General features: G+C 36.4%; 1 protein-coding gene across 2 annotated transcripts in view; it reads left to right on the top strand.

Annotated features, from left to right (window-relative positions):
* Positions 1-23,783, top strand: part of TLK1 (tousled like kinase 1) — a 143,950-nt gene that overhangs the window by 39,703 nt on the left and 80,464 nt on the right. For both annotated transcript variants that reach the window (XM_046018324.1, XM_046018325.1), the window contains 2 exons: positions 2,649-2,767; positions 21,746-21,817. In XM_046018324.1, coding sequence (XP_045874280.1) covers positions 2,649-2,767; positions 21,746-21,817 — 191 coding nt within the window. The remainder of the gene's footprint in view (positions 1-2,648; positions 2,768-21,745; positions 21,818-23,783) is intronic.

The raw sequence follows: 23,783 nt of genomic DNA, 5'->3' as shown, positions 1-23,783 counted from the left end.
GTCATGATCCCAGGGTCCTGGGATCGAGCCCCACATCGGGCTCTCTGCTCTTCAGAGAGCCTGCTTCCCCCTCTCTGTCTGCCTGCCTCTCTGCCTACTTGTGATCTCTCTTTCTGTCAAATAAATAAATCTTTAAAAAAAAAAAATCTGTTCTAGTTCTTACTTTCACTTCTGTTGGATATATACTGAGAAGTGGACTTTCTGGATCATATGGTAGTTCTGTGTTCAGTTTTTTGAGAAACTGCCACATAGTTTCCACAATGGTTGCCCCAGTTTACATTCCCACTAGCCTAGCACAAGGGTTCAGATTTCTCCACATCCTTACTAACACTTAGTGTTTTCTGTTCTATGATAGTAGCCATCCTAATGGGGATGAAGTGGTATGTCATTGTGGGTTTTGATTTACGTTTCCCTAATGATTGATATTGAACCTCTTTTCATGTACTTACTGGCCAGTTACATATCTTTGGAGAAATGTCTGTTTATGTTCTCTGCCCATCTTTTTTTTTAAAGATTATTTTATTTTTTAGAGAGACAGCAGGAGGAGGGGCAGAGAGAGAGGGAGAAAGAGCATCTTAAGCAGAATCTGTGCTATGTGCAGAGCCAAACATGGAGCACAGAGCCCAGTGTGGGTTTCAGTCCTATGGCCCTGAGATCGTGACCTGAGCTGAAATCAAGAGTCGGATGCTCAACTGACTGAACCACCCAGGTCCCACCCCCTGCCCCCCCCCCCCTTTTAAAGATTTTATTTATTTAACAGAGTGAGAGAGCACAAGCAGGGGGAGCAGCAGCAGGGAGCCCAGTGCAGGACTGGATCCTAGGACTCTGAGATCATGACCTGAGCCAAAGGCAGATGCTTAACCAACTGAGCCACCCAGGCCCCTCCTCCCCTACCCCTGTTTTAAATTGGGTTGTTTGGGTTCTTTTGATGAGTTGTAGGATTTATGTATTCTGTAAGGGATCTTGCATTTTCCCAGGTTTTTGTTTTTGTTTTTGTTTTTAAAGATTTTACGTATTTATTTGACAGAGTGAGATACACAGCGAGAGAGGGAATACAAGCAGAGGAAATGGGAGAAGGAGAAACAGGCTTCCTGTTGAGCATATAGCCCTATGCGGGACTCGATCCAAGGACCCTAGGATCATGACCTTAGCCAAAGGCAGACACTTAACAACTGAGCCACCCAGGAGCCGCATTTCCCAGTTTGATATCTAAGAAATCATTGTCAGATGCTTTCCCCTGTGTTTTCTTCTAAGAGTTCTATAGTTTTAGGTCTATACATGCAAATGCAAGATCCCTTTCATATGAAGAAGGAATGGGATCAAAAGCAAAAATTGAAGGCTTCAGCTTTTTAAAGGTAGCGACCTCTTTGAGATGGAAGAAAGAGGAGTGGGCAGAAAATATTTATTCAGGTACAGATATATGCAAGTAAATATGGAAGGATGGCCATTATCTATCCAGTGCTCTGTCCAGATAAAAATGAAAGATAATGAGGGGCACCTGGGTGGCTCAGTCGGTTAAGCATCTGCCTTGGGCTCAGGTCATGATCCCAGAATCCTGGGATTGAGGCCTGCATCAAGCTTCCTGCTTGGCGGGAAGCCTGCTTCTTTCTCTCCCACTCCCTTTGCTTGTGTTGGCTCTCTCTCTCTGTCAAATAAATAAATAAAGTCTTAAAAAAAAATGAAAGCAATTTTAAAAGATAAAATCTATAGGAATAACTGTTAACCTTTAAGATAGAGGAATGATAGAGTATGTTGAAGGGGTCTAGTTAGTTTTGTTTGGAAGTGTCTACATGTGACTTGGGATTGCCCCTTAATTCCTTTTAAGAACCACTCATTTTTATCAGTTCTAAGGTTTTAGTTTTATCAGTAGACAATTGGCAGACACGAATAAAAGAAATTTAAAACTGAACTTTAGGTAGGATTTGTGGTACTTTAGTCTGCATAGTAGCAATCACACAAGGATGCTAATTTTTCCCCTTTAATTCTCCAATGATTGTTTAATAATAGCTGTTACCTGAGTGATCTGTTTGATACATGTATAATTTTTATCCACTGATAGAAACTGAAAACCATCAAATGAACCAAAAATCTCTGGGATGTGAAAGTCATAAAACAATCTTTTCCAGTTTAAAATATAGTCAGATAAGGTATAAACAAATAAAATAATTAACTGCTAATGTCACTTGGTGTCAGAATTCTGCATAAGCTAAGATTATACTATGATAGTGGTATTTATCAAACTTTGGACCCATGGTCAAATAATGGTACATGAAGTCAATTAAATAGCTCACAACAAGTATTTTTTTCCCCTAATGGACAAAAATAGACTAGAAAATTGTGGTGTGCACTGCATGCAAAAAGAAGTGTTTGTGAAATTTTTTGATACATGATTGTATGTGTTTGTGTACCGAGTTGTGTGGAAAATATATTTCTTATTCTGGATTGCAGTCAGAAGTGTTGGAAATTCACTGTTGGTTGTTTCATTAAATGAGCGAAGGACATGATAAAATTTTAAAGTCTCTTAATCTGTTTATAGAATATATTCATTAAGTTTGTATTGACAGCTCCACTAATCACATCCCTATATTTTTTGTTTGTGTGTATATGAAGATATATATATTTGTGTTTTATTTTCCTTTTCTTAATAGGTGCAATGGATGAGCTTCATAGTCTGGATCCAAGAAGGCAAGAATTACTGGAAGCTAGATTTACAGGAGTTGCAAGTGGGAGCACAGGGAGCACTGGCAGTTGCAGTGTTGGAGCAAAAGTGAGTAGAATTACAATCTTTATTTGACATTTTTTCTTTGTATTAAATGATCCAGAATATACTTTGTAAAAGAATCCTACATATGTACTTAATAGCAAATCATTACTTACTGTAATTTTTATAATGTATGGGGGAAAATCCAGTATTTATAAACCTGATTTTTACTATAACATAATATACTTCAGGGGCATAATAGGATTCAGGAGTAAAAATTAACTTAGTAGATTGAACTGCTCTTCTTCCATTATATAATTTTTACTTTTCCAGTCCTGTGTCTCTTCTTTGCCTCTGTCATCCTTGGTCCTTCCTGTGTATGTTCCTATCTGTACAATTGCTGCTTAAAACCGTAGGGGCACCTGGGTGGCTCAGTGGGTTAAGCCTCTGCCTTCGTCTTGGGTCGTGATCTCGGTGTCCTGGGATCGGGCCCTGCATCGGGCTCTCTGCTCGGCGGGGAGCCTGCTTCCCTCTCACTCTCTCTGCCTGCCTCTCTGCCTACTTGTGATCTCTCTCTGTCAAATAAATAAATAAAATCTTAAAAAAAAAAAACAAAAAAAAAAAAACGTAGTGTATATATTAGGTTTTCCAGTGATAGACCTCACGTTGTCTTCAACTCCCCATTACCTCATATTGTAGTGGATTTCATGTACTTTCTCTTTTATGGACCTCTGTGAGCATTTATTTAGGATATATTCACGGAGCATAATTGCTGGGTTATAGGTTGTATATAGATTTAAATTGAATGAATAGTGTAAGATTGCTATTCAGAACAGTTGTACAAGCCTAACCTATACTTTTAACAGAATGCATGATCATTTATGTACTCACATCCCAGAAACATTTGGCATCCTCTGGATTTCTCATTTTTGATAGTTTAACAGGTATAACATAGTATCCCTCTTTCTCTCTCTCTTTTTTTCTTGTTCCACCAGTTATTTTGGGCATTTCCTCATGTGCTTGTTAGCTTTTTGTGAGTCTCTTATAAATTGTTACAATACTTTTCCTGTTTTTGTATCAGGATTACTTTTTTCCCAAACTGATTTTTCCCATGTTCCTTGTATATTCTACATATCAGTTCATTGTTGGTTGTATACAGTGCAGCTAACTTCTCCCATTTTGTCTGTCTATCACCTTTGTTCCTGGTATCCATCATTCTAGAGGACTCTTGAATTTTATTGCAATCAAACTCATTGATTTTTCCCTTATAGGCTATAACTCTGAAGTTTTGAATAGCTCTTGTACTAAGAAAAGCAGTCATCACTGTGAACCATCAGGGTCAAATAGGTCCTTTTCCTTTTTTCTTTTAAACATTTATTTATGAGAGAAAGAGAGAGAACGAGAGTGAGAGCAAGCATTGGGAGGGGCAGAGAGAAAGAGAAACCCAGGCAGATTCCCTGCTGAGCATGGAGCTTGTTCTTACACCCTGAGATCATGACCTGAGCCAAAACCAAGAGTTGGATGTTTAACCAACTGCACCACCCAGGAACCCCATTGTTTTGCTATTTTTATATTTTAAGTTATTTTACTATTAATTTATAGGAATAAAGGTATAATGAGTGACAACTTTATTAGATATTTTAATAAGAATTTAAACTAAAATCCTCTTTGTAGCAAGTAAATCTTGATGCACAAACATCAAAAAAGATAAAGGATATTGTCATGTATCCTTTGAGCATGAAATGTCCAGATTCATATAGAAGAATATGATGAAGTCCTTCAGTTGAATGACTGACGAATGAAAATACCATGTTTCCTTTTTTTCCTTAGAAATAGCTTATGGAATTCATTGATTCTTGAATTTAAGAAAATTCATCTAGGATAATATCATTCGATGACCCTGAGATTTCACTTCTATAGTCATTGCCATCAGGTATAGAGTCTAGAGGTGTTGTTATCTCTTTATACTTACTTTCTGATTTGTCTAATAATTACAAAATGTCTTCTCTGTTGTTTTCTTCTCTTGAGCATCTTGAGTGAGAAGTGAAAATTTCTAATTCTCCACCGGAGTCCGTGCAATCTAAAATCAGTCTGCAATGATGTTTCTAGTATCTTTATTTTATAAGTTCTTTTTTTTTTTTTTTTTTAAGATTTATTTATTCATTTGAGAGAGAGTGCACACATCTGTGGGGGGAGGGACAGCGGGAGAGAAACCCAAGCAGACTCCTTGCTGAGTGTGGAGCCTGACATGGGGCTCAGTCTCACGACCCTGAGATCATGACCTGATCCAAAGTCAAGAGTCCATACTTAATTGACTGAGCCACCCAGACACCCCGTCTCTAGTCTTTTGTACATTCCTGAAAGATAATGCAGTACTTTGGGCAAGACAAGAAGATGACTTGAGAGATGATCACTTATTTCACTATTGCATCACTCTTTTAGGTCATTAAATCTGCATTGTTTTTCTGTTTCTACCATAAAAAACTACCACAGACTTGCTTAAAACAAGACATTATTTTCTTAGCGTTCTGAGGGTCAAAAGTCTGACATTGTTCTCACTGGGTTAAAATCAAGAACTTGATTCTTTCTTGGAGGCTTTTGTAGGAGGCTGGGGGACCTATTCCTTGCCTTTTCTAGCTTCTAAAGGCTGCCTGAATTTCTTGGCTGCTAGTTTCTTTCCTCCATCTTCAAAGCCAGCAGTGATGCAGCTCTCTTCCTGTTCTTGGAAGTCACATCACCCTCTGACCACAATCAAGAAAGGTTCATCACTTTTAAGTACTTGTGATTAGATTGGCTCATGTCCATCTGGATAATATGATATAGTTCCCCCAATTCAAAGTCCTTACCCCCTTACGTGTGCAAACTCCCATAACATTTGCAGGTTCTAGGGATTAGGATGTGAGTGTCATTGGGGGACATAATCATATGGGGGATGATATCATATCATCATTCTTTTTTTTTTTTAAATGGTTTTTGCTTGTTTTAGCATAGTTGGGAATAATTGTGAACAATGATGAGTAATGATGAAGTAATTCCTAGAATGATGTAATAACAAAATATAGTAAAAATAAAATCAATAAGATCCCATGATGTAATTTAAATTTGTGAAAGGGTCTATTGGATGTCTGGTGATTAATTACAAGATAGAATGCATTTTATTCCATTAAAAGTGAATTTTAGTTTTATTCTTCGGATGATCTCTAAGAAAGAATAAAAGTCCCCAAATACCAATCTTCTTTTAGAGAAAGAGTGTGAAAGGGGCCAGGGGAGAGGGAGAATCTTAAGCAGTCTCCATGCCCAGTGTGGGCCTGAATGGGACTCGATCTCACAACCCTGAGATCATGACCTGAGCTGAAATTGGGTTGGACCCTGAACCAATTGAGCCACCCAGGTGCCACCCTTCCCCTCTCTTACCCCACCTTGTGACAATTACCAGTCTTTACAAATAGGTAGAACTACTTGAAAAAGAAGCTCAAACGTTAAAATTGGGTTCAGTGAACCCTGAGGTATTCTAGGAGTGAAATACTTTTTCCCCATCTCTGGGCCACAAAGATATTCTGCAGATTCTTCTCTTAATTTTACAGTTTTACTGTCATATTTGTACTTCAGGTCCCACCTTTTATATAGTATTGATAGAGATCCAGTTTTGTTTTTCTCCATCTGGTGAGCCAGTTTTCTCCAAAGTGCTGCTTTTTTAAAAGCATTTTTAAAAAGATTGATTGATTTATTTTAGAGGGAGGGGTGGGGTCAGAGGGAGAGAGATCATTTCAAGCAAACTCTGCACTGCATGTGGAGCCCCATGCAGGGCTTGATCTCATGACCTTGAGATCATGACCTGAGCTGAAATTCAGAGTTGGACACTTAAACTGACTGAGCCACCAAGGAGCCCCTCTCCACATTGCTTCTTAAATCATCCATATTTTTCCACTGGTTGGTGATGCTACCTTTATCATATATTAATTTTCCATATATTTATCTAAATAGGTATCTACATATATATAGATATAGATATAGATAGATATAGATATAGATATCTGCCTGAAATTTCTCTTACATTCCACTGGTCTGTATTCTTTTTTATAAGGTAGAGCAAGTATCTTCTTTAACCTTCTTTTATAAAGTTGATTTAGTTTTTTTATGGTTCTTTATTCCCTCATATAAAATTTGAGCATCACTTCATTTGTTTGTTAGCATTTGGGGGTCTTCTATAATAGATTATTTGTACCTTTTTCCTTAGATTATCAGATAGAATTCTTATTTTGAATGCATTGTGTTTATAGATTAATTGAGAAGTAGTGAAATCTTTTTTTTTTTTTTTAAGGTTTTATTTATTTGACAGAGAGAGGGGGATCACAAGTAGGCAGAGAGGCAGGCAGAGAGACAGGGGGGAAGTAGGCTCCCTGCTTCCGAGCAGAGAGCCCAAAGCAGGGCTCGATCTCAGGACCCTGAGATTATGACCTGATCTGAAGGCAGAGGCTTAACCCACTGAGCCACCGAGGCACCCCGAGGAGTATTGAAATCTTTATATGATTAGGTTGTCCCATCCAAATACATGAAATGTGTCTCCATTTATTCAGTTCTGCCTGTAGAGATCTTAAGAATTTTTGGCTAGTTTTTATGAATTCTTTTGGCTAATTTCTGACTACTTTAAAGTTTTTGTGGCTAAAGTATTGACTGTTGGCCTTTTTTTTGGGTTGTAACAGTTTGTTGATTCTCTAGGCCTCTCTCACCAGTAATTATCTTCCAAAAATGACGGTTTTATTTCTTACACCTCGTGTATATATATATATATATATATTTTTTTATTTTTCTTTATATTGGTCATGATCTTTGGAAATGGAAATACTCTATATTGTTTTGAGTGATATTTACGCCACATAACAACTGTCAAATCTAAAAGGAAGGAAAAGCTTTGTAATTTTCAGAATATTGGAAACAACTCAGCTATTCCTCATCTAAGAGGAATGTATTAAAAAGAAATGTGGTTATACGATGAAATACTAATTAGTAATGAAAAGTAAGAGACTATTGATAACATGCAACAACATGGATGCATCTCAGATGAATGGATTATTCTAAGTTAAAAGAACTCGGAACCTAAAAACTACATACTACAATACTTTTTTCACTTTTTTTTTTTAAATGTAAACTCTACACCCAGTGTGGGGTTCAAACTAAAACTCTGAGATCAAGAGTTGCTTGTTCCATTGACTGAGCCAGCAAGGCACCCCACTTTTATATCCTTTTTTAAATTTTAAAACATTTTTTTTAAAAGATTATATTTATTTATTTGACAGAGAGAGAGATCACAAGTAGGCAGAGAGTCAGGCAGAGAGAGAGGGGGAACCAGGCTCCCAACCAAGCCACTGAGCCACCCAGGCGCCCCTATATCCTTTTTTTAAAAAAGATTTTATTTATTTATTTGACAGAGAGAAAGAGATCACAAGTAGGCATAGAAAGGGGGAAGCAGGCTCCCTGCTGAGCAGAGAGCCCAGTGCGGGGCTCAATTCCAGGACCCTGGGATCATGACCTGAGCTGAAGGCAGAGGCTTTAACCCACTGAGCCACCCAGGCACCCCCCCCCCCCCAAATATCTTTTTTAAGACGAGGTTGGGTGTCTGGGTGGCTCACTCAGTTAAGTGTCTGCCTTTGGCTCAGGTCGTGATTATAGGGTCCTAGGATTGAGCCCTGCATCAGGCACCCCATTTGGTGGGAGCCTGATTCTCCCTCTCCCTTTGTCTGCTGCTCCCTGAGCTTGTGCTTTTTCTTTCTCTTTCTCTGTCAAATGAATTAAAAAAAAAACAAAAAACTTAAAGTAAGACAAGGGTTATCAATGGGTATATTTTGAGCTATTCTTCTGTTACAGATTTCTAATTTATGGCATTACATTTTGAAAATATAGTTTGTATAACATTAATCCCTGAATGTGCCCTGTTTATATTATAAACATTTCATATCTAATGGCTCTTAAATTTAGTTGTTCAGATCTTAAATATTTCCTGTATTGTCAGCTTGATCTTTTTCTTTTTTCTGAGTGGTGTATTAAGATCTTCAGCTGCATGGGGGGGGGGGGATACATATATATATATATGAAACATCAGTTGTATTGTAACAGCATTGTATGGTGACAGATGGCAGCTACACTTGTGGTGACCATCACGTAATGTATAGATTTGTCCAGTCACTCTGTTGTACACTTGAAACTGATGTAACATTGTGTGTCAACTGTGCTTCAGTTAAAAAAAACATTAGCTGTAATTATTGATTTATGTATTTCAGCTTGTAGTTATTAATATCTATTTGAAGTAGTTTGAGGCCAAATTTTTACATACATACATCTGATTCTGTTCTTTTTATAACCGTGTAATTACTTTTTCCTTAAATACTTGCTTTTGTCCAAATCTTAAGATTATCATCTTCGGCTTTCTTTTGGTTTATATTTGTCTTAGATATATGGACATGTTTTTATATTATTTTTTTACTCATTTTGTTTTAATTGTACTTCTTGTAGACCACATGTCTTTTTTGATAGAATATTAGTATTTTTACTTTATAAAGGTAGGTCTGGTCCATTGCAAAATGTAATTATTGTTATTTTCTGACTTGGTTTGCTATCTATTGTCTTATGTCTTCTAATTATACTTCACTTTTATTCTCCTCTACTCCTTAATTTCCATTGGACAAATGGAGTTTTTCCTGATGTTTTAAAGTTAGTATTAGGATACTCTATACTTATTTATTTATATTAATTGTGTATATCCTCAAACTGATACTTAAACATTTCTGGAGGATTTCCCACCCCCAACTTTTTTAAAACAACTTTTACTTTGAAAAAATATTATACCTGTAGAAAATTGGAAATATTGTACAAAGAATATACTCTTTATTTAGATTTAAGAGATGTAAACAATTTGTGAATTTTTGTGCTCATGTATAGACACATCCCTACCATCTTTCTAGTATCACTGTGGTCTCTGCAATGAATGTGAACAGATTTTCCTCCAAGTAGCCCTGCTTCATTTTAGTGGGGAATAGTACTTTGGGACCAAGCTAGGTATGTTTGTTGTTATGTGATAGTCTCTTGGAGGAATGTCAGCTAATGTAGAAGGGATGTAGAATCAGGAAATCAACATTCAGTATTGCCCAGCATAATTATTAATTAAGGCAAGGATCATCAGTGGATGTTAAAATCATTTAGTAAAATGTTTTGGAGACCAGTATATTTTCAAGGTCACAAGGTTTCATCCTATAGAAGAGTTATTTATTAGAAAAGAGAAAATGGATATTTAAAATGGAGAGATTTGTCACCACCACAATAAGCAAGCTCAAATTTTTTATTGGCAGTGGCACAGTCTGACATAAGGCGCATTCTGAAGTGATGCAGTAAGAGGAACACAGATCATCTATAGTTCTCGTGGTGGAAATGTTGTTTGTCTCCCCCACCCCCTGCCATGGTGGAAATGTTTGATTTGAATTTGGTCATGAGAAAATACTCCTGCAACAACTGTACAACAGGCCTGGACTCTTTCTTCAGAGTGTTCAGTGCCATGAAGAACAAAGGGAGGCAGAGGGTCTGTTCCAGATGGGTTGAGACCAAAGAGACATAGTCAGATTGAATCTATGAATCCCGATTTGCTCCTGGATTGGGAAAAATTGTTACAAAGGATGTTTTTGAGATATTTCAGGAAATTTAAGTATGTACTATATGTTGGATGATGAATTAATTTTGATTTACTATTCTTTTTGGATAAGCTTATATTTTTAAAATAATTCATTTGGGTTTAAAAATATAGATGAAGCTACAGAATGTAAGGTAGTGTTGAACAATGACTGTTAATAATGGTTTTATCTAAATTGATAGTGACAATGTGCCTGTGAAAAGCAGTATTATTGGGTAAGCAGCTTTTAGTCATGGTGAACCAGGAGTTTGTAATGTGGAACTTAAAGCACAAGGATTAAATTTCTGATAGTGACAGTACTCTGGGAGAGGAGGAATGGGAAAAGGGTAAGAAAATCATCTAGGAGTATAGAGTAAAAATTGATTACCTATAATGAAGTATATTGTGTTTGCTTAAAAGTAAAGTTGTAAGCACAGGTAACATAGATATTGCAAATAAAACTTCTAAATTACTGTGACAGGGTATAGAAGGAGGAATAAAAGGAAATGTAATCCAATAAAAGTGAGGTAGAGAAAAAGAAAAAATAATTCTAACTATTATATAATATGGAAGAAATAAAGCCAAGTATATATTATCACAAGTGAGAATCCATCTATAGGCTGTTGACAAGAAACATCTCCCCCAGAATGAATATTTTAGGTCATCATAGAGAAAAAGAAAGTTAGAATTAAATATAAGTTTGAGGTCAGTTTCTCCCTAACTCAGAACCTTCCAAAGATTTCCCATCACATTTAAGATACAATTCAGTATCTTTATCATGAAAACCTTCTGACCTAACTTTAGACTAACCACTCTATCAATTAACAACCATCCCGCTACAACCATATTGTTTTGTCACTTGCCTCAAGCATACTTCTAAATGTTTGCTCAACTGTCACCTCTTCAAAGAGGCTTTCTCTGTCCGTTCTATGTAAGAAGATACCACTCTGCCCCTCTCTCCCCTTAATTTCTTTAAAAGTACTTATTGGTTCCTTACATAATACTAAATATTTATCTTTGGTTTTTGTCTCTTCCTTTCTTGTACAGTATAAGCTCCATGAGCCCTTGGAGTTTTGTTTGTTTGTTTGTTTTTCATTGCTATTATTCTAGCATCTGCAACAGTAGTAAGGCCTACAAAAAATATTTTTGAATGCATGAATGAATATCAAATAAAACATTCTTTAGAAACAAAAGCCTGAGTGGTATAAAGATAGATACTTTTAAAGGACTAATAATCCATAGGAAGATAGGACAATTATAAAATTTTGTAGATCAAGCGGGTCTAAAAGTCACATGGTGAATTTATTAAAATGCAGTTATAGCAAGGGCTTTTAATATAATTCTTTTAAATTTTGACTGTTTATGTATAAAACAGCAGGCTATACAGGATTTACTATTTGCACAATATAGTCTATAAGCTTGATTTGGTAGACATACACATAAAATAGTCCTCTTTATTCAAGGATTCTGTAATTGTAAATTCACTTACATTCTCTATTTATTTGTAACTGCAAAATCAATACTCCGATTTGCTTTTGCTGGTCATTTAAGGGCCAGTGCATGTGCAATGTTGAAAAATTTGTCACCGGGGCTGAATAAAGCAACATTCTGCCTGTGTGTTTCAGCTCTCATAGTTTAAACAAGTGTTCTTTTCACAGTTTACTTAGTGCCATGTTTTTCACTTTTTTGTGATTTTTATTGGTAATTTTGCTCTTTAAAATGGCCCCCAAGGTTAGTAGTGCTAAGATGCTGCTTAGTGTTCTGAGCACAAGAGGGCTTGTGAGATGCCTTAGGGAGAAAATATGTGTGTTTATAAGCTTTGTTTAAGCATGTGTTAAAGTGCTGTTGGCTGTGAATTCACTGCGAATGAATCAACAATATATATTTAAAAAGGTATCTTAAAACAAACTTTTATATAGAACAAGGTTATATATTAATTAGTTAACAAAAATGTGGTGAGAAGCTTGCAGGACCCTAACTGTGTATTTCCCTGAGGTAATGATTTAGCAGCATTCACTAGTTCAGTATTTACAGCTAATAACAAAAATTTACTGGAGGGAGAGAGAAATTTTTTTCTATCATATGCCACTTCTTTAATCTTAACTCAAGCCTGCTTCACCTGTTAATTCTTTACTTGCCCTAGATCCTTATGGCATGAGTTTGTGACTCTGTTGTATGATTACAGACAGAAGGTGAAGGTAATTATTATAAAGTGTACTGATGTAAAAGTTATTGTGTAGCTGTCATGTTGGGAAAGGGAGCTAAATGTAAAGATTTATTTTATTTTACATAGTGAGGAATCACACATGGTTTAAAGAATTTAAAAATTGTGTTTATTTGGTAAGGTAACTATTTGAAGAATTTAAAATAAAAAAGATAAATATATCAGGATGAAGGGGACAGTGGTGCCATTGAACTACTGCCATTGAACTTCAGGGTGCATGGGTGGCTCGGTTGGTTATGGGTCCTCCTTCGGCTCAGGTCATGATCCCAGGATCCTTGATCAAGCCCCAAATTCATACTCCCTGCTCAGTGGGGAGCCTTCTTCTCCCTCTCCTGCTCCCCCTGCTTGTGTTGTCTCTCTCAAAAAAATAAAATCTTAAAAACTAAATTTTTCATCTTTCATGGCAAAGTCAATAAAGAAATTCTTGAAATATAGTACATATAGTAAAATTCTCTACACCCGTTTGAAAGAAAGGAATTAGCAAAGGAAAAAAGAAGTCAAGAATCTGGTATATGTTGATTTGGAATATTCCAGCCTATATTAAGAGAAAAGGAAGCAATGAAGGACAGTTTGTATTATGTTATTTTTTTATTTATTTTTTATTTTTATTTATTTATTTTTTTAAAGATTTTATTTATTTATTTGACAGAGAGGGAAGTCACAAGTAGGCAGAGAGGCAGGCAGAGAGAGGGGGAAGCAGGCTCCCTGCCGAGCAGAGAGCCTGATGCGGGGCTCGATCCCAGGACCCGGGATCATGACCTGAGCCGAAGGCAGAGGGTTTAACCCACTGAGCCACCAGGCGCCCCTATGTTATTTTTTTAAATAAGAAGGAAGGAACCAAGTTTGTGTATTTCTTTTATTAGTGTAGACATACAGCCTCTAGAAAGATAATAAAAAATAAAGTGAAGTAGCTTGTTTGTATTGCCTATTCAAAAATTTCATTAAAAACAGTTTTTAAAAAAAATGGTCGCCTCTGAATATTGGGACTGGTGTGGGAGGGAGAAATTTATATTTCGCAAATGAAATTTTCTTCCATGTGCCTGTGTTGCATTTATATTTTTTAAAATGTCTCATGAATGTTTGTACCCCTAAATCTATTTTTGGAAGGTTTCAAAGGGCTGAGTGTGTACTTGCATGTGTACATAACTGTGTATCTGAGAATATAAACAGTTCTGTACTAGGTTTTACTAAGCTTTCTTTGCCCCTCTGTGTTCCTTTCTCCTCAATAATTTGAAACTTTTATAATCTTTTCGTATTGAGATAGAGGTCACATGCCTTAAAATTGACCCATTTTACAGTGTATATTTCAGGGGTTTTTAGTATATCACTATGTTATGTAGTCATCACCACTGTCCAATTCCAGAATATTTTTATCACCCCCCCCCCCCAAAAAAAACCCCATACACATTAGCAACAACTTCCCATTCTCTTGCTCTCCTACCCAGCGCTTTAGCCCTGGCAACCATTCGTCTCTTATCTGTCTCAATGGATTTTCCTCTTATGAACATTTCATATAAATGGATTCATACAAATATGACATTTTGTGTCTACTTTCTGTCTCTGTGGACCTGCCTATTCTCAATATTTCTATAAATGGAATCATACAATATATGCCATTTTCTATGTGACTTTTTTCACCTAGAATAATGTTTTCACAGTTCATGAATGTTGTAATATATATTGGTACTTTATTCCTTTTTGTGACTGAATATTCCATTGTATTGTATCACATTTTGTTTATCCATGCATTAGTTGGTGGACATTTTGTTTTCTAATTTCTTTATTTTTTTAATTATTTTTCAATAATCTTTGAATTCACATGGTAGAACTGCTTTGAACACTGATACAGGTTTTTGTGTAGACTTCTATTTGCAGTTTTCTTAGGTATATACCAGGGAGTGGAATTAAGTCACTGATATTAGCACAGGAAAGGAAAAATGACCAATGGAACAGAATGGAGTCTAGCAACAGACCCATTTATGTGTAACTTGATATGTGATAAAGATAATACTGCAGTGCAGTGGGGAAAGGGTAGTCTTTTATAATAAATGATAGATCAGTTGACTATTCATATGGGGGAAGATGACTCTTGACAGAGTTCATAAATGGGCTGCAAAAGGCACTAACCATAAAGCAAATGTTTAATAAATGTAATTATGGGGGCACCTGGGTGGCTCAGTGGTTTAAGCCGCTGCCTTCGGCTCAGGTCATGATCTCAGGGTCTTGGGATCGAGTGCCGCATCGGACTCTCTGCTCAGCAGGGAGCCTGCTTCCCTCTCACTCTCTCTGCCTGCCTCTCTGTCTACTTGTGATCTCTCTCTGTCAAATAAATTAAAAAAAAAAATCTTTAAAAAAAAAATGTAATTATGTTCAAATGACACCAGTAAATAATATGAGTGAAAAGGCAAGTCATAGAGGGTTCATACCAGAATTATGTAAAGAATTCCTACAAATCAAGAAGAAGAAGATGCAAATCCATGGTCAGAGCTGCAAAAGCCAAATTGTTCTACCAGGCCTATGATGAAAATTAGTAGAACTATGGCCTGTTCTTTCAACCTTATAGTCATTCCTCACAGAAGTCATCCTTTTCATCTTGAAGCTTTTAATTATATTTTATTTATATTTCTGAGTAAGATTATATGATTTTATGTTTATATATGTGTTTCCTCTTTGGTACAGCTTTCTGTTTTCTCTGGAGTTTATGGTTGATTTATGTCTTTAGTTTTTTAGTATTCAGTGGAAGCATCCATATACTTTCCAGCAGGGATGTGCACATCTCTCACTATTTTCAAATACAAATTTTTCTTATTTTTCTTTAGACATTCTCCCTGAAATTTTGTCGTTCTCTTGTTATTTAGGATAGTTGTTGTCTTTCTCTTAGATGCCTGTCATCCTGGAATCTCGCTTTTTGAATCTCATGGGAATTCCTTTTGTGTCTGTCCTGTGTTTGAGCTCTGCTTCTTATATGCCATCTCTTTCTTTTTCGTGGTTTATTCCTTTGGTTTGGTAGAACAGATTGTCTTGTCATTTCCTGAGGAAAGGTTAATGAGTAGTTACATTTTTGAGACCTTGCATATTTTCCTCCTCCCCTTGGTTGGTTATCTTGTAGAATTCTAGGTTAGAAATTGTTCTATTAGAATTTTGAAGGTGCTGTTCCATTGCCTTCTAGCTTCCAATGTTACTGCTGAACATTCCAATGCCATTCTGATTCCTGATCCTTTGTAAGTAGCCTGTTTGTTCTTCACTAAAAGCTTTTACGATCTTCTCTTTAATCCCTGTCATTTAAAATATTTTATTATAATGTGCCTTGGTGTGGGTCTTCCTGAACCAGTGTACTTGGTCAGAAGTCTGCCCTTCACTCCTGAAACCAACATAAAGTTAACTAACTTGAGTAAAAAAAAAAAAAAAAAAAAAGTATGTCCTTCAATGCAGAAACTCATGCTTTCCAGTTCTAGAAAAGTTTCTTGAATTATTTCTTTGATAATTTCACCCTCTGAATTTTTTTTACTCTTTTTTTTTTTTTTTCTGGAACTCTCATTATTTGGACCAGGACCCCTTTAATGGATTCTTTCTCTCTCTCTCTCTCTCTCTTTTTTTTTTTTTTTTGAATTTTTGGGATCCTTTTCTGGGAAGATTAATTCAGTTTTATCTTCAAATCCATCCTTTTTTTTGTTTGTTTTTTGGGTTTTTTTTTGGCTATTATATTTTCTTTTTCCAGGAGGTTCCCCCCCCCCCCCTTTTGGTAGTGGTTCTTCAAATGTTTCATTTTTATAGTTTGCTGTTATTAGGATATTTAGTAATGGTTTTATTTTTGTGTAAAGTTTATTTGTGCTCCCTTGGTTGTCTTTATCTCTTACAGACTTTGAATTTTTTGTTTGCATTTCTTCAGATATGTGGTGATAGTGGGTTTTGTTCATATACATGCATTAGGCACTGAACACTTGTTGGAAGCTTTGTGTGAGTAGGTAGAGCTTATTGATCAATAGGTTTTGTGTCATATGCCATGAATGGGTCATTTTTCTGAGAGATTTTCGATTCCTCCTATCTCTGAGTCTTATATCTTGAGAAGCTCTGTTTTCCTGGAGAGAAATTCTGTAATTTCCTATGTTTTTGCGTTTATTTATTTTCCAGCATATGCCCTCTCACTTTCTGGCTGGTGCACTAGCTCCAAACTCTGGTTTTTCAAGCCAGTAAGACTGCATATTTTGATCCAAGTTCAAGCTGCTCTGTGCTGCTCAGATTAGGGACCTTTCTTCAGGTAAAAGCTATAAAAACTCCCAGTTCTACTCCATTCTTCCAAATGTTGTCTTCTATCCAAAATCTGCCTACTTTTCGTTGCTCTCAAGTGCCCTCAGGTAGTTGGGTTTTGTTTTGTTTTGTTTTTAAAGATTTATTTATTTATTTTAAGATTTTATTTGAGAGAGAGTGCATGTGAGAGAGCATGAGCAGGGGAGAGGGAGAAGCAGGTTCCCTGCTGAGCAGGGAGTTCCATGCTGGGTTCAATCCCAGGAACCTTGGGACCATGATCTGAGGCAAAGACAGATGCTTAACTGACTGAGCCACCCAGATACCTCTAAGATTTATTTATTTTAGAGACTGGGGGGTGGGGCATGTATGACTACAGGGCGGGGGAGGCGCGGGGGAAGGCACAGGGAGAAGGAGAGGGAGTCTCAGGCTGATTGTGCTGAGCACGGAGGCCAACATAGGGCTTGATCTCACAACCCTGAGATCACAACTTAAGCTAAAACAGAGAGTCAGGTGCAGGCTCCTCCAGGTAGTTGTTTTTTGTATTTTTTTCCCAGAATATGTAGTTATCTGTGGGAATATTGGTACGATGAGCTATTCTATCACTTGTGATAGAATATTATATTTTTTGTTTGTTTTAAAAGGTACAGATGCGGCGCCTGGGTGGCTCAGTGGGTTAAGCCGCTGCCTTCGGCTCAGGTCATGATCTCAGGGTCCTGGGATCGAGTCCCACATCGGGCTCTCTGCTCAGTGGAGAGCCTGCTTCCCTTCCTCTCTCTCTGCCTGCCTCTCTTGTGATTTCTCTCTGTCAAATAAATAAGTAAAATCTTTAAAAAAAAAAAAAAAGGTACAGATGCTTCATGAATTTATATCAATACTAACAATTCAAATCAGAACAAGGTTTTTAGTTGTGTTTCTTCTTCTCTACTGAGAGTTGTAGTTCTCAAGGACATAAAGCAGATGATAGAATTAGAATGTCACATAATTATTTGCTTCTTTCTACATCTTACAGCCGTCTCAGAATAACAGTACTTGTGCTTTCAAAGTGACCAAAGTGATTACTAAAAACAGTTAAAATTTTTTTCCTAGTGCTTTCCATAAACTTCTATCCCTATTTAAAAAATATTTTATTATTAACAACTTTGCATACATTTAGCCATTATTTATACTCTTACTGTATTTCTTGTTTAACTTTCACCAACAAGTAGATCATATTATTGCTTGCTATTAGTTCTTAGGTTCACTTTGGTTATCTAACAGGTATTCTCTAGGTTCTTTTGGAAGGCTTATGGGAGCAGTATTTCCTGATCTCCAGCATTTTGATAACAGTTCATCTGTGCCTTCTATGTGTTCAAGAGCAGTTTTACTGAATATAAAACACTTCATTTATATTTTCTTGAATATCTTAAATGTAATACTCCCTTTTCTTCTGGCATATTAGTGTTGGCCTTGGAAAAGTTTGATGTTGGCTTTCTGGGTTGATATTAGGTGTACCTCATGCTTTTTCAGTCAGTAGTTTCAAAAAACTTTTTTAATTTTTAAGGGCATTTTCTTGAATTTCTTGAATTTTTAAGGGCATTTTCTTGAATTACAGTAGTGCTCCTTTAAGACTTCTTTTTACTTGAATGTTGAATTTTTTTGCTTCATTAGTTGTTGCCTTCTCTTTTATCCCTTCATTTGAATAAATGTTCATTGGATATATGTTACATGTGTTTTCTCTCAAGTTCATTCAGGCTTAATCTTCATTTCTGAAACACCCTCCCCCCATTTTTGATGTTTTCCTGACTTCTGTTAACCTTAAATCTGAGTTTTTTTGAATTTTGATTTATGTTGTTCTTTTATGTCTTGAGTCATTTTTGTAATTTTTTTAAAGCTCATTTTGAAATAGTAGGTTATAATTTTCAGCTATTTTGTGGATATGTGTTCCTGGTGTGGTTTTATTATTAGAATGTTACTCCATATCTTCTTTTCTTTTTTCTTATAATAACTTCATGGGATTGACCTAATCATTTTCTGTTGTTTACATTTTTGTGGTTTAGAATGGCTCTTCTTACAGAGCTCCCTTTGCTGTTGTTTCTTGGTACTCTTCAAAAATGTGGCATTTGCTTTCTGAAATTTCTAGGCTTTGCTCCCTTCCTTGCTTTTATCTGAATATTCTCTTTCCTTTTATCTTCATTGTACCTTTTGTGCTCAATTTTGATCCCACACCCAGTAGTTTATCCTCACCCCTTAGTCAGGGATGTTTTAAGAGTTCATAGAGGCTGTATAGCTCCAACTTATTCAAACTTCACGGTGGACTTCCTATACAAAATCACTATTTGAAAGGAGAAACCCTTTGAGTTAGAGCTTTTGTACTCAAATTGCTATTTTCAGTGTCTCTATTCTCAGATCTGTCAGATACTCTGTTTCCTTTTGCTTCCTCTCATACAACACAGGTCCTGTGATTATTGGTGATTTGTCCTGCTATTTTGGGGGGGACTCGTGGAGATTCCTTGTCAGCCAGCCAATGTTGTCTCTTGGTTTGGGGTTTATATTTCTATCTGAGGATTTAGGGAGCTCAAAAACACTTGTATGGCTTCTGTTGTCCCTGAATCCAATTTACCACTTCCTAATTGCTGTTCATGGTGTGTTTTGTTTCAGGTTTGATAATCTTGCTTTAATTAGATTATGCTGTCCTCCAAATAGTGCTTGAATCTTAATCAATTCGAGTGCTAGTTTAAGTTGAAAACAGCCTAGTTGAGCATAGTACTAGACATGTATGTAACGACTCAGAATCATCAGTTTAGAAGTTAGCCTAAGGGTAATTGTAGGCCAACTTCCAATTAGTACCTACTCTTATCCCCCCCCATTCCAGAACTTTTATTTTCTTGTTTGTTTCTTTAATTTCAGTTAATTAACATTTAATGTTTTATTAGTTTCAGAGGTAGAGGTCAGTGATTCATCAGTCTTATATAATACCCAGTGCTCATTACATCACATGCCCTCCTTAATGTCCATCACCCAGTTATCCCATCTCCCCCACTCCCCTCCCCTCCAGTGACCCTCAGCTTGTTTCCTATGATTAAGAGTCTCTTATGGTTTGTTTCCCTCTCTGATGTCATCTTGTTTTATTTTTCTCTCCCTTCCTCTATGATCCTCTAACTTGTTTCTCAAATTCCTTATGAGTGAGATTACATGATAATTATCTTTCTCTGATTGACTTATTTCACTTAGTATAATACCCTCTAGTTCCATTCACGTCTTTGTAAATGGCAAGATTTCGTTTTTTGATGACTGAGTGGTATTCCATTGTGTTTGTGTACACACACACACACACACCCCCACACACACACACCCACCCCTTTATCCATTCATCTGTCCATGGACATTTGGGCTCTTTCCATAGTTTGGCTGTTATGGACATTGCTGCTATAAACATTGGGGAGTAGGTACCCCTTCAGATCACTATATTTATATCTTTGGGGTAAATACCTAACGGTAGTACGTATTCTTAACAAGTTGCTGGAAAAAGGGATATCAGGTGGCCTACTTATACATGAAGGTCAGTCATGCCTACATCATCTTTGAGTATATGCCATAGGTTGTCATGCTCTGATCTAAACATTCCTGGAAGACATTGATTTAGTGTACTGATGGTCCAAAAAGTCTGCAAAATAATGAGCATCTTAGAAACATTGGAAACATAGCAGATGTCATCCTACAAAATGATAGCTCATTTCCCTTTGTCACTATCTAAAAATAATATAAAGGAAATATAGAAACTCTTGGGTGAAGCAATTAAAATGGTCAAGATAGTAAAAGATTTCTTAAAAGCCTAAGCCAAAACAAACAAAAAACCAGGGTTTGTCCAGTTAGTACAAAGAGAGGCAGAGGGGGTGGATGGGATATGATGGAATTTAGTAAGATTGAGAAGGGAATTAAGGAGCACAAATAATACTTTGAGTTAAAGGAGGCATCTGTTTTTGTATATTGGATAGTAATTTTAGGGATTTTTTTATCCTAGTAATAACCTAGTTCCTTAGCTCCTGAATTGGGTATTCAAAAAAAGTCAGCCAAAACAACTCAGTTCTGGAAACACAGATTTTTATTGAGTTTGTAAAACTTTCCAAGATACTGATAGTGTTAAGAAGTTGATATTTCGGGGCACCTGGGTGGCTCAGTGGGTTAAGCCTCTGCCTTCAACTTAGGTAATAATCTCAGGGTCCTGGGATCAAGCCCCACATCAGGGTCTCCGCTCAGCAGGGGGCCTGCTTCCCCACACCATCCACCCCTCTGCCTGCTGCTCTGCCTACTTGTGATCTCTGTCAGATAAATAAATAAAATCTTAAAAAAAAAATAAATAAAGTTGATATTTCTTGGGATGTCCAGGTGGCTCAGTTGGTTAAGAGTCTGCCTTCGGCTCTGGTCATGATTCCAAGGTCGTGGGATCAAGTCCCACATCAGGCTTCTTGCTCAGCAGGGAGCCTGGTTCTCCCTCTACTCACTGCTCCCCCTGCTTGTGCACTCACTCTCTCCCTCTCTCTTGCTCTATCTCTAGCAAATAAATAAAAAAATCTTTTTTTAAAAAGTTGATATTTCTATTTTTAAGATGTTTATTTATTTTAGAGAGAGAAAGAGTGCACACAGGAGAGGGGCGGAGGGAAAGGGAGAGAGAATCTCAGATTGACACTGGGCTGAGCACAGAACCTGACATGGGGCTCCATCTCATGACCCTGAGATCAGGACGCCAGCTGATACCAAGAGTCTGTCACTTAACTGATGGCCACTCATGAACCCTGATATTTATTTTTACTTCATTTAACTTTCTTGCTTAAAGTAATCATACTTTATTTTCATTTATGAAGATAGATTATTTACCTTGTAGTATGTTTCATTTAAAATTACTCCTAATTTTTACCTTTTTAAAAATTTTTAACAGGCCTCAACAAATAATGAAAGTTCTAATCACAGTTTTGGAAGCTTGGGATCTTTAAGTGACAAAGAATCTGAGGTAAGTAACTTCATTTTAAATATGGTGCTATTAAAATAAAAATTGGAGTCACGTTTTTCTTTTAATAGTTCCCACCTGTGTCCCCCTCCCAACCAAATGTACTAGGAACATTTTGTTCTGCTATTCAGACTGAAGACTGTTGGGCGTTAGAAGAAAATATATAGTTTCTTTGGTTACATAGCTGAACTCGTACAGTAGTGTTATAGATGTTCTTAATGGAAGACAGTTACTAGCCATTCATAATTCTAGTAGATGAAAGTGGTTTTTGAACTGTGTTCTACAGTTTTCTGTTATTTTTTGTTATACTTCTGTCTTAGTTTGGTTCTGAGTAAGGGTTTGTTCATTTCCTGGGATACAGATATACATTTTTTTTCGTTTTGAAATTTCTTGTCAAATTTCATGCCGTTGGTTTTCATTTTTCATATATAAAAATGTCTGGAAAATCCTCTCCCCTTCCATCCACTTACTGACCCCACTAAGAACATACATGGAATTTTACAAGTAGGTATTTTGATCCTTGGTTATAGTTAACATTGAGCATGGTACACTTGGTGGCATCTGTTTGAAATATGTAGACAAGAAGTTCTTTGGGTTTTAGCATTCACTTGCTGCTGCAACATCACTTTTTGTGGCTACAACCTATATTTCCTCTGCTCAGATTATAGACTTCTGTTACGTTTCAGTGCATGCGTGTGTGTGTGTGTGTGTGTGTGTGTGTGTGTGCGCGCGCTTTCCCTTCAATGTTAACTTAATTCTCTTTGATCCATTTTGGTCTTTTTTCTACATTGGTTAGTATAGATATAGTTCCTCTAACACCAGTAGGTCATTAGCACTTAGTAACTCTTAGCCATTTGGTTTTGGTGTTCAGTGGAAAGAGAATATCAAAGGTAGCATTTTTAAAAGTCCTGTGTTATTGAAAGCATCTGGGAATCTCTAGGTAGACAGTTTTGTGCAGTACTATGCAGGCACCCTGACACTCCAAAGGAGTGTGGCATGGGGTTTTCACTCATCAGGCTTTCCCTTCCACAGAGACAACTGGCAGGCAGCTGAAAGGACTGTGCAAGTGACGGGACTTTATCTGCAGTAGGTTCCCTTGAGGTAAGCGTTAGTAGCCCCTGTAGTACCAGATTATCACAGTTTAGGTTTTTTTTTTTTTGTTTGTTTGTTTTTTTCAAATTAGCACACTTATATTAAGTCCTTAAAAATTGTAGGTTTAGATTTAGACAAAGTACAGCTTTTCAGAAACTATATCAAGAATGTTTTCACTTTATATCTCCTAGACACGAACATTTCTTGATATTTCTAGATTTTGGACTATTTAGTAATTTCACATGCCTTTCCTTTCATTGACTGTTATGTTATGAAGGGCAATAAAGTAATTTTAGATATTTCCCTTTTCTCTTCACCAAATCTGATGTTTTTGATAGTTTTTTTTTATACCAAAACATAGTAAAAGTTAGATCATCTGTAATAGTTATTTATTTCTATGTTCTTTATAGGTACCCATGCTCCCAATGTAAGCTATAGATGCAGTATTTAATTTTTTCAAAGGAATCAGTCTATAAAAAAGTACCATGTCCCTTTAGAGAATTTGAAGAATCACTTTTGACTATATTTTTAGTTAAAAAAATTTTTTAAAGACCATACTGTAATTTACAGTGAATTATTTGGTTAACCATTGTATATAATTAGCTTAATTTATATAGCAGTTTTGACATTTGAAGCAGCAGTAGAAAATCTTAAAAATTTGGGGGCTTTTGCTGGTCTGTGTTTGGTATCAGGAGTTTTTACAAATTGTTAAGTCAGGTGGCACAGTATTTTGGAAATGACTGCAGCTTATACATTTTCCTTAAGATTTGAAGAAGCAGGGTTTTTTTGTTTTATCATTTAAGAAGCAGCTTATCTGGAAAATGATTTTCAGGTTTTATCTCTGGTCTAGATACTTTATAACAAATTTCCTTGGGGT

This window comes from Meles meles, chromosome 9 (assembly GCF_922984935.1).
Source record: "Meles meles chromosome 9, mMelMel3.1 paternal haplotype, whole genome shotgun sequence".
Lineage (NCBI taxonomy): Eukaryota > Metazoa > Chordata > Mammalia > Carnivora > Mustelidae > Meles > Meles meles.
This window is presented reverse-complemented; position numbering and strand designations above follow the sequence as displayed.